The sequence below is a fragment of the Gavia stellata genome, chromosome 5 (genome assembly GCF_030936135.1).
Source record: "Gavia stellata isolate bGavSte3 chromosome 5, bGavSte3.hap2, whole genome shotgun sequence".
Taxonomy (NCBI): domain Eukaryota; kingdom Metazoa; phylum Chordata; class Aves; order Gaviiformes; family Gaviidae; genus Gavia; species Gavia stellata.
In genome coordinates this window covers 36,805,606-36,821,089 of record NC_082598.1, presented here as the reverse complement: position 1 = coordinate 36,821,089, position 15,484 = coordinate 36,805,606, and the positions used below count along the sequence as shown (strand labels likewise).

General features: G+C 44.0%; 1 protein-coding gene across 1 annotated transcript in view; it reads right to left on the bottom strand.

Annotated features, from left to right (window-relative positions):
- Window positions 1-1,234: 1,234 nt before the first annotated feature.
- Window positions 1,235-15,484, bottom strand: part of ENPP6 (ectonucleotide pyrophosphatase/phosphodiesterase 6) — a 30,915-nt gene continuing 16,665 nt past the window's right edge. Inside the window, exons 3-8 of the mRNA XM_059818049.1 lie at window positions 14,688-14,799; window positions 10,057-10,198; window positions 8,863-9,042; window positions 6,401-6,538; window positions 2,223-2,346; window positions 1,235-1,463 (exon numbers count right to left, since the gene is read on the bottom strand). Coding sequence (XP_059674032.1) covers window positions 1,240-1,463; window positions 2,223-2,346; window positions 6,401-6,538; window positions 8,863-9,042; window positions 10,057-10,198; window positions 14,688-14,799 — 920 coding nt within the window. The 3' untranslated portion in view covers window positions 1,235-1,239. The remainder of the gene's footprint in view (window positions 1,464-2,222; window positions 2,347-6,400; window positions 6,539-8,862; window positions 9,043-10,056; window positions 10,199-14,687; window positions 14,800-15,484) is intronic.

Sequence of the window (15,484 nt, the reverse complement as noted above, 5' to 3'; positions counted from 1 at the left end):
AGCCCTGTGTTGAACATCGCCCCAAGGTGGATCAATGGCTGCGCTGGAGTGAATGAGTAGGGCAAACTGAGTTTTTTCAAGGATTTAATGTATATCTGCCTTGTTGATGTTTTCAGGATTACATCATCCATTTGACTTAACCTTCAGAGACACTACCTCTGACAACGGCTCCATCCTCTCTTGCTATTTAACTTTACCATTACAACTTTGTTTGGACTTGATAGCCCAAGGTGGAAATATTAGCTAGTATTAACTGAGAGGGCAGGAGATCCATCAGTGTAGACCTCTCCCTGCTGCAGAATAAAGGGGAATGTGCTGCTCAACAGGCAGAGGTGTAGAGAGCAAGAGCTGGTAGAAAAGCAGTAAGTGTTGAAAAACTTTCAGAAATGCAATTGAGTACAAAACCCCCAAATCTGAGCAGATTATATTATCTTCACCAGGAAAAGCACAGAGGCTGTTAAATGCCAGGCTTCCTCATCCTACTTTCTCCAGACCCCTGTGTGTCCAGATGCCTTTTCACTTTCCTCCTGTTTTTGAAGTGGAGGATTATTTCTATTGCTCTCCCCTTTCCCAGCCCTCCCCTCCACTGTGGTCTGCAAGGAAAGCCTGGCCCTGGAGGGCCCACTTCGGGGAAAATGAGGAAGGAAAGGCTGAGAGAAGTAGGATGCTCTCACTGCTCTCCTGCTGATCCACCTCCCTCAGCATTACGATCGCTCAGCAAAGAGCTCGGCTCTTTGAAGCACGTGTTGGCATAGACCGGGCTTGGCTGGCACTGTAAGGAGAAGGTGGGGCTCTGCTGGAGATGAAGGAGTAAACCAGAAAGAACACAAATGTACAGAGGTCTATCTCAACCCCTGAGATTCCCAGCACAGGGAGCCAGGGTTAGCCTCTCAGTTAAAGATGCTGGAGTAGGATGCGTTTGATGCTCAGAGGTCTCCATGTGCACCTACCAGAAAACTTTGTGGATAGCTGGCCAGGATTCTGCTCTCATTACCAGTGCTGTAAATCCAGAGTAGCAACACTGACTCTCCTGCCTGTGTTTAGAGCAGCACAAAACCTGGCTTCGTGTTATAACCGCTGTAAAAGCAAGATGGGTCAGATTCACGCCTGGTGGAGCATGACGGAGGAGTGGGAGGCAGCACTCTATTAATGAAGTTATTATTTGAATGAAGAACTTAAAAAAGAAAAAAAAAGAGAAGGATGGAGTTGCTGGTGACACTGACCGACATTGTTTGGGGATCACAGTAAGGAGATCTGCTCGGTGAACAGGGAGAGCAGAGCTAGCGCCAGGGCGCAGCTGCCACATGGGGGGAGCGGTGCCAAGGGGGCCGTGTTTCGGAGCATGCACTCCACCCTGGACCAGGAGCCATTGTTGGGCAGCGGCTGTATTCCTGCCAGGCTGCACATGATGTTGTAAACATCCACAGATCTGATGGGAGGCGCTCGGAAGTTGGATCGGAAATCTGCAAGAAAAACAGGCAAAGAGAGCTGTTAGCGTCGCACCGCTTGGGGCTCAGCTCCTGAAACACGGGGCGCTTCAGGGCAACATAGCTCAGCAAAAACATTTTAGAAGTTTTAATTGATTATTTTTACTTCTAGTCCAATTTTATTCTAAAAACTAAAAAAGAAAAATTAATTAAATTATTAAGTACAGGAGCTACTGTACTGTGTATGCTTGATAGATTTAATAGCCTGAAATAATTGTACTGCACATTCTGCTTTGCTTTCGCTCCTGTCTGCAGTTGCAGCCTGGTGCTTGGCAGTGTTTTCCACCGATGAAGTGGAAATCAGGGGTTTCGTTTCTGTCTGCCCATCGGACAGGTGGGCGAGGTATGCTGCAACCTTCCCAAAGAAAGTGCTCTGTACTAGTGAGTCCAAATCCACCAACAAAAGGAGAATTCATGTGTTTCAAATAGAATTAAAAATTTAGGCCACTCCTGGAAAACAGGGCAAAGGGATAGTTACTGTGCTGGGACATCGGAGAGGGGCTGACCAAATCCCTTCATGTCTCTCTGCCGTATTTCTCCAGCTACAAAACAGATACGGAGCTAGAAAACTTCCCGGCATCCAGCTGTAGTAAGGAAATCCTGCCATCTATTTGTAATTTTTGGGCATCGCAGAGTGCCACATCACGGTCTTGACATGCCAGGGCTGCAGGGATGCTGGGGCAGGGGCCATGGGGCTGTGATGGGAGGGGGACACCAGGGACGGTGGCATTGTACCTGGCCCATACGCGAGGAAGAAGGCTCTCATGTCCATGAGCTCGTTGTCGTAGCCGTGCCAGCCATTCTGCCAGGCCTCCTTCCTCCCTGTCCCATTCTCCCAGAAGGGCAGCTTGTCCCTGCTCTGGGCGACAACAGCAGAGAGCGGTTAGTGCCCGCCTGCCGGGCTGTGCGTGGTGTGCCATGGGGCACCGTGGTGTGCCATGCTGTGTCTCCATGTGCTGTACCACCCCATCAGGCCCCCGCACCGTGCCGTCAGCTGCACAGGGGCTCATCACAACAAGGGGTGACCCCCAGCTTTGCCATCTCAGCAAGCAGTCATCTCCCAGCTGAACAGGGAGGACAACTTTCTGCCTCTCACTCATCTAAATTTCTGCTGTGAGCACAAAGTATCACAGCCGTATGTGACACATGTAAGCAAGGTGGTGTCCCTCTCCCGCTGCATACTAGCAGAGCTGCACTCCTGCCTGGCACCACGCACTCCCATGGATTTGATGGTGTTTTGTTCTGCTTGACATGCCATTGGCACCATAGAAAAAGAAGCCATTTTTGCTCCGGTTGACTCGTCAGCCTAAACAATACAGATTATCACCCCTACTATATACTTTCTAATTATTATTATTTCTTCTCCTTGCTTGTTTTAGTATTAAAGCAATGAGGTTCCTTCCAGGGAACGTAGGCTCAAACCTAAGACGGTCCCCTTCTCCCTGCCATAGACCACTCCCAGTTTTCTCTCTCTGCTCTGTGTCCATGCTTTAATAATTTGTCATAATTCTTGTTTTTCCTTGCCAACATTGCGCTTAAGTCATACCTTTAAATTCCTTCCTTACTTTCTCCTGCTCCATATTAACAGCTCTTACCAGACTACCTACACTAGTGCCATATCCTGGCCCACTTGGGAGAGGGGCTGCTCATAATGCTGGACCAACCCTCTCTGTGAGGTTCTCTTGTCCTATGCTCCCTAGGGATGGCAGCAGCCATGACACTCCAGATATCCCCAAACCTATGGCAGGAAAATTAGAGAACATCAGCTGATGGTTCATTAGACCCCTGGCATTAATTTCTCCAATGGTTACAGAGAAGGAGCTACGGTTCCCTGAAGCAGCCAGGTCTGGGCTTCACACTGTCACAGGAACACGGAAGATGGCCCAACAAAGTCTCACACACACCCACCCTGGGCAAGTGGTGCCGCAACCCCTGCAGATGATGAAGCAGATCGACTGAGGATCCCTTTCCTTTTACAAACATTTATTTTGTCTGATTTTTGTTTTCCTCCTCTGCCTAAGAAGAAAACTGACCATGTGCAGGAGCACTGAGGACGGCAGTGATTATGGTTATGAGGTGTAGCTCTTCCAACTGCTTTCCAGGGGAACCCCCGGAGTATCCCTTGCATTTCTATGGATGTAACAGTCAGCAGATGTACCAGATAATTAAACAGTGTTAGCTGACAAATTACATCTCTTTCCTTGTCCCCATCTACTTCACTGACAGCAGTCAGAGCAAGCCAAGGAGAAAACAGACTCCTTCCCCTCTTACGCTCTGGCTCTGCTTACTGTGGTTCCTGGGGACTAATTGTCACTGGGCTGCTCACCATTAGACAACCTGTATAGCACTTGTTAGCATCAGCTCCAGACAAGCCAAGTCACGTCTAATTTGCGGTGTTTCTTTGGCAGTATCATGACATTGCTGAAGCTAAAGCTCTCCACAGTCCTGTCTGATGTTGTGGACTCAGCTGCTTCCCAAGGAATGTCAAACGCAGGAGGTAGCGTGCCTTTCCATCACCCACCCAGACACCAGGAGAGACCTACTCACAGGTAGATGTGCAGTCAAAGGCACAGCCTTTTCCATTATTTTTGCTGCTCATTGGATCAGAAAACATACTACTTTTTTCACAACTGCAGCTGAAGTCAGAGCTCCTGAAACAGAGCCGTTAACATCAGCGGCTTGAGGGAAGCGCAATTGTGGCAGGGGCTGTGCAAGCATCTCAGCACTGCCCTCTCAGCGCATCAGGCTCTGCCTTACAGCAAACCCCACAAAGCCCCGGGGCTTCTCTGGGGCCAGGGCACCAGCAGCACCCCGACGTGCCTGCCTTGGCAAGCCCAAATGGGACAGAGGACTCAGCCAAGACATTAATCTTTCATGCTCAGCCTAAGCTTAGGCTAGTGCTGCTCCTCAAAGAGGAAGCAGGCGTGTCTGGGACTGCTGACAATGGACTTTTCCCTGCATGTGCATGGCTAGAAGCAGCACAGCAATTGTTTCCTAAACCTTGCAAAAGTATACTGGGATGGGCACAGGGTGAGCACGCAGCCCTGAGGACTAACACCATTGTTGCACACAGGAGAGCAGCTGGGGGAAATTCTGCTCAAAGGATGGGGACCACTCACTCATGTGCAGGGAACAAGATAATATTAGCAGACCAGCTTTGATACAGCCGGAGGTGCGTGAAATCCCTCCTCATCCTGCTTTAACCAAAATGTGGACAGGCTTTTGTTTCTGTGTCCCTTGCTGGGAAAAAAACCCCAACTTCCCAGATACATTCCCTTTGTCTCTCAAAAAAAAAAAAAAAAGAAAAAAAAAAAAAATCCAAGAAAAACCCTTTTTCAAACAGCTTATAGCTATCCAGTAGACAACGGAGAGTTAAAACACCCCGTGAACATGACAGGGAAGAGCTGAACATCCTCTCTCCAGTGCTTTGGGCAGGAAGTATAATAGAAGGCTCAATTATTGCTTTAAAAATATGACAGGAAACTTTCATTTTCACATCCCATTCACAGATAATGAAAATGTACCGAGGAGAAGGAAAATCTGACAGCATTAATGAGAGGACATTCTTGAAAATCAGAAACAATGGGAAGGAATGGGCAGAGAGACAGAAATAATTACCATAGCAGCAGTGTTTGCTGCACTGTTATTAAGGTTTGTCAGAGTTTCAATGATTTTTTTTTAAAGTTCCCTTTTTTTTTTTACAGAACATGTAAAAATGTTCTGTGTTGAACTTCTGTACAAAAGATTTTAGTTGTAATTTTTTACAATCATTCCAGCAAAAATGTTTCAGATTCCTACTTTATGAGACTGAATCTTAACTTTGGGTTTTTTGTATTTTTTTTAACCAGAAACTTGGTGTTCACCCATCTGTACTCAAAAGCAATTCGGTTTTTTTAGAGACGTATTTTTATTCAGCTGTAGAAATTATTATCCTAAAGTCAGGCTGGCTAGTGACAAATGTGGCGGTGTGGACCACCTTGAGCAAAAGCTGGTATCTCTGAAGGTCATGAAAGAAGATGCTCAGCTGAGTGACAATAATCTGCGAGGCAATGTGATCTAATGACCGTGCTGGGACACTATAAAAAAACAGGACTCCTTGATTCTGTTGCCGAATTACTGACTTGATGTATGGCCTTGGGCAAATCACTTAGTACTGTTCCTTAATTTACACACTTATAAGATATGTAAATTGCCTCACCCTCTGAACTGTGGTGGGGTGCAGTTAATATCTGTAATGTGGAGATGTTCAGTATCAATACAAGTGCATAATAACAATAATAAAAATATATTAATTATTAATTTTTATTTTATAGTAACAAAATAAGTTTGTGTGAAAAATCTCTTCATGTGCAAGTCATATCAATTCTCTGCTTAACAAGCTCTCAGATTTGCAGTGTGTGCACTGGGTATATCTGAGGAGTAAACCCCCAGTCTGACTTTTTTGAGACTGGAGGGCTTGGGAGAAACGGGGCATTTTTAGGACAGATTCTGGTGGGTGGGAAGCCAGGCAGAAGGAAAAGTTGCCACAAAGTACTGCTGAATGGAGGGATAGTAAGGTCTTGAATTGGAAACGCTCTTTTTGTGTCTGAGATGAAGGTAGATGTGCAGGGGGAAGAGGAGTAAAGCAACAGAACTGGAATGGGAAATACAAAAACTCCTCCTGCTTTATGACAATGCAGAAAAAAGAACCCTCCTGACTATTTAACTTTGTCTACCTTCAGCATAGCTGCCATGCTTTTAGGCTCTTTTAAGCACACAGAAATATTTGACATTAGTTTTGTAGTCAGCCCAAGTTAATGATGTAACACTTTAATTCAATGCCCAGCATAGAACTGTACATTTTTGTTATTGTTTTCATATATGGCACCTTTTCACATTCATGTCTAAATATTTTGCTTCTGTCTGTACTTTACCTCTACTATGAACCATCCTTTCTCGGCCACGAGTGTTAGAGGAGACACAAATTTTCCTTTTTTATAGAAAAACCTGTCTGGAATATCCTGTGTGTTATAGACGTGCATGTGTTCCACGGCTTTCAATTTTTGATATATCTGCAAAGAAAACAAATGTTACGACACCATCTGGCTGTAAAGAGCATATACATGCCTATGGGTACATGAAAACACCTGGATTTGTAAAATGGCTAATCCCCTTTAATGGCTAATCATCAGTACATTCAAAATGGGACTTTGCTGGTCCAAAGATGACGGCTGAGCAAAACCTGCTTATGTGGTTTAGGAGGTTCTGAAAACTTGGATCATAAACACATAGGAATACATGAATTCATGTATTATATATAATACACACACTCACAAATAAATGCATGTGAGTATACCAACCTACAGAGATAGACCAGCAGAAACCAAACCATCACAGGAGAGTAAGCTAAGTGGTGAAAGATGCTCAAAGGCACCATGGGTGGACTGGGTACAGATGCGGGAAAGGGATATTGCCTTTGGCCTCTGCCACTCATTCCCTCTTTGTGCTCTTGAGTGAACGGTTAATGTCACCTTACCTGTGCTTCTTACACTTAACCAGTCAATCCCTATCAAAGGGATTGATAGTGCTTAGTCACCTGCTTCGTAAGCATGCCATGAGATTAATCAGCCAATGCCTGCGGCTTTGAAGCTGCACAATGCCGTACAAGTGGTTTATTAATATTAATCGTACTGTCTGGAATATAATCACACAAATGTGGTTAAAACCCAAGTTCTTCAGAAAAATATTTTAAATGCCTAAAGAAGATGTTCATGTGCCACAAAGAAGGTGGTTACCGGAGTCCCCAGAGTGTGTATCGCTCTTCTGCTTAAATATAAATAATCTTCAGGAATAAATAGCTCGATTCTGCAAAGAATGAAAGGTCCTTCACTAGCCTTTTAGCTAAGTCCCCCTTGTGTGTCTATGTGTGCAAGAGATCTGCATTGATACGCAGCCACCATAAGGACGGCACCAGGCTGTGATGGTGCAACTTAGCCAGACCCTCCCACCATGACCCGGACTAGAGAGTGGTCCTGGTGTATCACCAGTACTTCTGGTGCTTCTGGATAACTCTTAAAGGTGATAACCACTATGTTATGATAGGATCTAATTCCTAAACGTGGCTCTTTAAAGCAAATTAAGAATAGAGGAATCTGGCTATTGGGAAACAGAAAATCAACTTTATTTTGCTTAAAAAAGCAGCACTCCAGTAAGAAGTCCTAAAAAGAAATGAAGGAAGAAAACAAAACCATGGTGTGAGGCGCTGTACTTCATTCTCCTTAGGGATATCAGGCTGTTTAATGAGAGAGAAGCACGTGCTTAAGAGTTTTGTCAGATGAAACCCCATGTCTGCATGAAGTCACAACTTCTACTTGCCCTTGTTTGAAGGTCTGGCCTACAAAAACAGGGATCTCTGAGTTAAGGCCAAAGGAGAGTGTATATAAATGCTGTGATCCCCTGCAGGAACTTTGAGTGAATCGCTTCCGCGTGCCTCTAAGACAACTTTCAATTCTGGCACTAATTTGAAATGTTCACAGTATCACAGCTATACAATTCCTAGAGAGCCTGTTTGGATGCAAAAATTAGCAAATATTGTCTTCAAAAAAATTGCACAAGCTACAATATACTGGAACTGGCTAAAATATAACACAGAAAACAAAATTATTCACCTGGAGCATGGACTGCCCATTTTGTACATCCACTCATCTATATTCTGAGGACAGCAATAATGACTTCTCAAGCACTGGTTTCTGGTAAAACTATAATGTACTAGTCTATTAGTTACGGATGCTGCATTTTCATTCCTTTCAAGTGGTTTCGAAATTTTTTTCATATTGTTTTAATTTGTCCCTCAAAATCTAGCCTTGGGCTCTTATGGTTGATTCAATCCAACATGCTTATTCATCAAAATTCTTCAAAGGAGAATATTGTAAAAAAAAGTATTTTTTGTAATTCTGGTCTAATGGAGTTAATACCTCAAACTCTATGGGAGTTTACTGGAATATGAATGCCTGACCTGCTCCAGATCATTTGAAAATCCCAGCTAGAGTGTCGATAAATTGACAAATATATATATAAAATCCTAAAAATTGATTTTGAGCTAAAATCTTTTAGCTATTTATCAGAAGCACATAGTGGTGGGGTTTGAAAGCTCGTATCTGTGCCAAATAATGGTGAAAGTTCATGCTTTTTAATTTGCCTGGTGTGACCCTCCTTCAGACACCAGCATCACAAGAGTGTCACAGGATCCAAGTCTGACTCCTGATAAGAGCCTCAGGCTGATTTTTACACACATCTCTGAGAACAGGATTTGGATGCTACAAGCAAACAGAAGACACAATTGTCATAAAAAACAAGGAAACACAAAATTAAATCAATACGAATAAGCGGCACTTACCTCCATGTGCTTCTCTGGAACTGGCCAGAGACTCACAACAGGACCTCGGTCCTTCATTTGTATGGTATCACTCATATTGATGTAGTTTTTCAGCTCAATCACTTTGTCCGCCCATGAGATGTCTGTCATTCCATGATCAGAGAAGAGGAGGACGTTGACGTCATGCTGAAGGCCCTTGCTCTGCGAAGCGAGAGCATGACAGCCGTTACGGCCAGGTAAGAGCTTCACACTGTCTCTGCCCGCTGGAAAATTTTAATCCCCATTTGACCTCCACTGATTTAGTGGAAATTGGCCAGAAGGAGCACGGCCGCAAATGCCCTGCAATGTGCTTTGCCACCACCCGTAACGGTGGACATCCACTCTTGCTTGCTGCCCTGGAAAAGTCTGAGAGGTTAGCGCCAAAGAGAGATTTTCCAAAATAAATCCACCCCCCTGCTAAATAACCAGATGCTACATTCCAGTCCCACAAACCAGTTGTCCCAGTTGGTCTTAGGATTTTATCCAACTGTTCTTCATCTGTCGGCCAAAACAGCTGGGGAAGAGCAACTTTGTCATGGTACCACCTGTGGCAGAGGTGTTTCTCTCTTCCCCTCCCAAACACAAGCACTTAGCATTAGAGCTTTTATAATTCAGTGAAATTGGAAATACGTATTCCTCTCCTCACTGAAACACATAAAAAAACTTCAATGTGCGTTTATCATTGTCAGAAATATTAATAGAATTGACATTTACCCAAAAGCTTGGTATCCTCCTTTCCTCACTGCAAAATCATTTAGATAATTTTTTTTAAAACAAAGTTTAAAGTACAGAGTTCTGAATGGTCCCATAAAAACCACTATAAAAGTTAATTGTCTGATTCCACAGACTTAGGAAGCAAGTGGTTTTGATTCTTTTGCCTACTATAAAGCCCAGCTGGCAACACAAGTTATAAACAGAGCAACAGGTATACTGGTTTATGGCTTCCCAGGGCTATCGGTGTAATAATCCACCAGGAGGAGTTGACGAAAATAAAAATCAGGGGAATGGTGCCATGACTTCCACGTGATCTCGGTAGCCTCTCTTTCCCAGGAAATAAATTTTACTGCCAATGCATCCAATTAACAGGCATTAAATAGGCTCTTGGCAGTGCCACAAAGCACTTTTAAAAGCCTTTTCCAAACGCATCCAGGAGCTGGGTTTTCGAACGCCACTCACCTTGATGAGCGTGATCATATTGCTCAAGGCTTTGTCCACCTGCTTCAAAGCGTTCTTCCGCTGCTGGGACGAAGGGCCGTAGTGGTGTCCTTCCACATCAATGCGCTCGTAGTACACTGCGGCCATCTCCGCACTGCCATTGCTGGAGGTGGGAGGGAGGGTGAGGAGTGAGAAGCTGTCGCACATGGAGACCTCCCGGCTGCCGACGTTATTGTCCTCACCGGCACGTAGAGCCAGAAAAACCCATTTTCTGCTTCCAGCCTGTGCTTTCCTACCCGCTGTCACATGGCTGGGCTCTTTACTCACGCCCAGAGCCTCCTGAGTTTACCTGAGACTCGCATCGGAGGTGGCAGGTAGAGGCTGCCATGTGCAAGCACAGGCTGGCCTGGCAGCCCTCTACTATCTCTTTGAATTAGGAAGGTAGCTTTTCCTTTAATGACAAAGAAAGACCCAGAAGAAATACTAATTTCTGTGCTGAATGCCCTTATTAAAAGGATTGTGGGAATTACCAGTCAAATGTGCTTTAATTAAAGTTTGGCACTTCTGGCTTTCTCCTGTGTGAGGTCTTCCAAACCACCGAGGTCAACTCAGGATGGACTCTTCCATGACCTTGCAAAATCCCAAGTGGTATGAATTGGGGTGAGATTTTAGATGGGGTTTTTATTCAGGAATATGCCCAAAGGAAAACTAAGGTAATCTCAGAGTTGCGCAAGTTTAGCTGATCACACATTTCTGCACCGAATGCCCTCAGCCTAATTAGTAGGGATTGCACATACATCAGTGCTTAATTACATTTTCATGACCACTTTACAGTTCACTGTAAAGCTCCCTGAGAGCAGTTGTGTGGATAAAATTGCAAATCTATGCTCATGAAGTTCAAACCCAGCCTTTTTCTACTGTACTTAATATACGGGTGTGCCATCCATAATACATGCCCTTCTCCAGATCAAGATCCCTACAAAAAGACTTTGTGTGATGTCCTGACAGGTCCAGCTTCTCTGATTAAAGACACCCGAGTAGTCTGGTGTAATGAGTGAGGCAGAGGAGAAAAAATCAGAGGTGAGGGAATGAATGAATGAATTAGGGTCTGACATTTGCATTTGTAAGTTTGCTGAAGGCCTCAGAGGAGCAGTCCTGTAGGAAGCTGAAGGGAACAGTGTTCTTTCTCACTCTTTGTCATTTTAAAATCATTCAAATGAAGCAGCCCTTCCCTCCCCTCAATTTAATTTTAAGCATTACCTTCCATCTGTATTAGGCATAAATTAATTTCTAAAATTTAACCCCGTAATTTCTATATTGCACACACAATCACTGAACCTATTGAAACAGTTTTCTTCCGCTGCAGTACCTGTATTAATTAGCTACTTAGTCTGCTTTGTGTCTTCTCACCTGTAACTAAACGATCATTTTGATCAAGATAGAAGCTAGGAAAGAGATTTATTGCATAAAACAAGTGCCCTTATTCAGGCTGTGGTGAGATTTCTCAGTGAGAGCTCAGTGCTGTAAGGATGAACATTCAACTTTGCACATGACTTCAATGGCACAAGCTCCAGTTATGCAGCACGCTCAGGAGTTTGCAGGACTGGGTACAGCACATCCAGAGCTTGTAAGATTGAGTTTGACTTCGTTTCAATTTTTTGCCTGCTTTCCTAAGAAAACTAGGCATCTCTGATCATGGCTTGGACAGGAGGAGTAATCTTTCTAACTGGGTGTTAGTCCTGTCTTCTCCCATAACCAGTAACTTGCAAGAGAAATAGCTAAGGAAAGCTTGCTGAAGAAAGCTGGGCAGCATCGATGGCAATACCAAAAAGGCGTTTATATTTTATCAACACACTTTGCAAGTACTGCACAAACTTCATGACACCTGTCCAGGAAGGTAGGTAGACTACAACAGCCCCTAAATTATAGCTGTGGAAAAGACATAAGGTAGGTTTTAGCTTTACTTGCCAAAAACGGGTGCTTGTCCTAGTTTTGAATATTTTTGGTCTAAAAAATGGTCTCAAAGCACCTGTTTGAAGAGACTGGATAATATTCCTGAAGGATGGTTCCTTTGTTTGCAAGAGGAGCTCGGTGGCTCCCTGCTGAGTTAGGTACTCCTGCCCTTGCAGGGGGCATTGATAAAACTCCCTTCAACCCTGGTGAAGTTAAGATGGGACAGGACATTCCTGTGCCCAAACTCAAGTTAACCCCTAGGCCACCATGCCACAATAAAGGGCTTACTCTCTCTACCCTGAAGTCCCTGTAACATTTTCTAATGGTGGGAGCATAAGTGCAGTTCATTAACCACTAATACCTGCCATTAGGACAACTGAGCAAGGCACCGCTCCAGGCGACGGACTGCCCTTGCCACAGGCTGTTTTCCCACTAGCTAGTGCCAGCCTCAGCCTAATGGGCTTTTTCAATTAGTTGGGGTGTGGAAACGAAACACACTGGATTTGCCAGCCTTTGAACAGCTTCAAGAGTCAGAAGCTCTTGCGAAAGATGTAGATGACAATAAAATGCAGCTCAAGACTCCAGAGATGCCAACTCCTGCTAAACGAATACGCCTACAATAAAGGCATTTCAGAGGCTTTACTTCTTATGGGCTGGCCCCACAGCACTGCAAATTGTTTGCTAAATTTTAAGGGACTAAACAAAGAGGATGAATGAGAGGAAGGATAAGAAAAACCTACCTGATTTTTAATCTGTTCATTCTCTACCCTCCTTTCTTACTGTAAGCCCTTGCAGTATTGACACCCACAACTGATTATTAATTTATCGATGATCGTTCCTTTTTCCTCTTTCCTGCCTTGCTGCAGACAGAGCATATAGTTTAAAAAAAGGAACCCAGGCAAAAATTCAAGAGGGATGGTATGTAAATGGACACCAGAGACCAGACCTCCTGCAGCTCCAGGACGATCTGTAGGATTTGGGCTCTTCAGCAGGCTGTAGCTGGTGTTTACACCAAACATCATGGTGACAGGCATTTGCTCTTTTCTTGAAATGACCAGCTTTCACCTCTTGCAGGCTGCCCCACTGACACTGTTGTGTCCCTGCCCTTTTCTTCTTTTCCACCCAAGGCAGCAGCAAGCAGCTTTGTGACTCAGGGTGAATTAGCTATTGAAACATTTTCAATGGGCTCCTGCTACCCAAAAGAGCAGCTTGAGGGGCTGAAGCTTTTAACAGTTTGTGCCTCACGTTTAATCATGTTCACAATTGCAAAGCTGCAAACTGTCCTGAGCAGCCTTATGCACCCTGCGTCATAGAAATGAGGTTTCTATGCATATCTTGACCCATCCCCAAATTCTACCTGACCAAAAACCTTTCTATGGTAATCCTGGGTTTCCACCAGAAGTCAGAGATGGTGTCTGTATTCAGTTTTCCATTCCCTTTCAAGCATATCTTGACCCATCCCTAAATGATACCCGACCAAAAAGCTTTCCACGGTAATTTTGGGGTTCCACCAGAAGTCAGAGATGGTGTCTGTATTCAGTTTTCCATTCCCTTTTTTATTCACTGAATTAAAAGTGTTGCAGAAGCTCCAGAAAGACTCCTATGGCACATATCACCTCCTCATGTCACATGCAGATAACTTTCTTAAAATATAAGCTAAATCATTTAATGATCAAATGTTTCACGTGTTCTGAGACAGCTTCTCTCTAAGCCCCGTGCCGTAAACAACATGGTGATTTGTGAGTAGCTGTGCAGCAGGACCCAGAGTGCAACCTTGAGCAACATCTCCAGAAGCACTCTGATCATTTTGGAGCCTTTATTTCAAGGACAATCAATACTCAGCATCTGAATACAAAACTTTTCAGATTCAAATCACTATGGCAGTTTGCAAGTAGTAAAGTAGAAGTGCATCCTAGGGTTGGATAAATTATAGAACCAACAAGGTTTTAGAAGAGGAAGCTTAGTTATAGCTAAGGTAAGGCATTGGCTCCGCACGTGGCTGTGCAATCTTCCCTGATTTTACAACCTATGTGGAATTGTCCCTTGTTAATGTTTGGATGAGAGATGGTGGAACTGGAAAGCTCGGTGTGGAGCATATGTTTTTCCTAGGAGTTGTCTGAGAGGTATATTCCCATCATTCCCATCAGTTGGGCTAGGTAATCGTTGTAGGTCCCTTCCACCTATTCTGTTCTGTTCTGTTCTGTTCTATTCTCATATTTGCACAAAATGTATGCCCACTCCAAAATTATTGTGCCTGTGATGTTCTAAAATGCAGAAGGAGCCAAAGCATTGGTCTTGTAAACAAGTGACCGGAGCTGAATTTCAGAGTTTCCGAATTCCCAGGCACTCTCTCTAAATCCAAGCATTTCAAAGTCTGCTCTTACAGGTCAGTGAACAGATACTCACAGACTGATCTTGAAGCTGTTTGAAACAGCAAATTAAAAATAGTAAGTCAGGATGTCTCATCTGCGTTGTAACCTACACATGAGAAGACGAGCACATCTTTCCCTCCAATCTTAATGTAAGAGCCTATTTCTGTTATGGTCATGTTTCTATGACAGTACCACAAAGCAGTCTTGGCCCCCATCTTCCTACCTGGGAGCCAGTCCTGAAAATCTCCCAAGAGCAAGGCTGACAGTAAACCCAAATACTCATCCTTGAGAGAGGAAACCCCACACTGTAGAAGTCCAGTGACGTACCGCAAAGACTCGAGAGCATCGCTGATGGCATCCTCAAAGTTTTTGTCTGTTGGGATGCTGAAGTACTCGCGGCAATAACTTGGTCTGACTCCAAGGATTTCGACCTCGCAACCTACGAGTGAAAAATGTGGTAAGCTCTGCTGTTTCACTTTGATCACACACCCCACACCGTGAGGTCCAAGTTCAGGTTTGTAAAATCCCTGGGACGTTACTTACCTTACACCTTCCCTGCAGGAAACCTTGTGGTTGGGAAGGGAAAAGGGGAGAGAGGTTGGTTTGATGAGTGCTTGTAGCAAACCCTGCATTGGATTCTTTTATTTCCCTCTCTAAAAGGAAGGTCTCTGTGTGACCTTCCCACAACAAAACTCTTGATTTCCTCGTGGCAGATGGTTTCCACCTAAATTGCTAGCTTGTTTTCATTTTAACTACTACGGCCATATAGCCTAATTTCCAGGCTTTCAACATAATAGATTTAGATATTGTTTCCTGAAAGTTCAGCAAATACTTTCCAGTTAGACACGCTGTATCTTACATTGTAATATCCTCTATAAACCGTATTTTATTATGTGATACTGGCACTCCACTATTAAATCCGTTTCCCAGGAGGTCTTATTAAAACAGTATAAACCAATTAACTCTCTTGGTAACTTGCAGCCTTCCTTGCAAAATACAGTCTGTTTCGTGGCCCAGAAACTTACGGCAACAAATCCTACAGGAGAACATGGCCCTGAACACACAAAAACATGTTTTTGTGGGTTTTTTTTCACTTTTGCTCTCTGATTACTATGCTGCTGAAT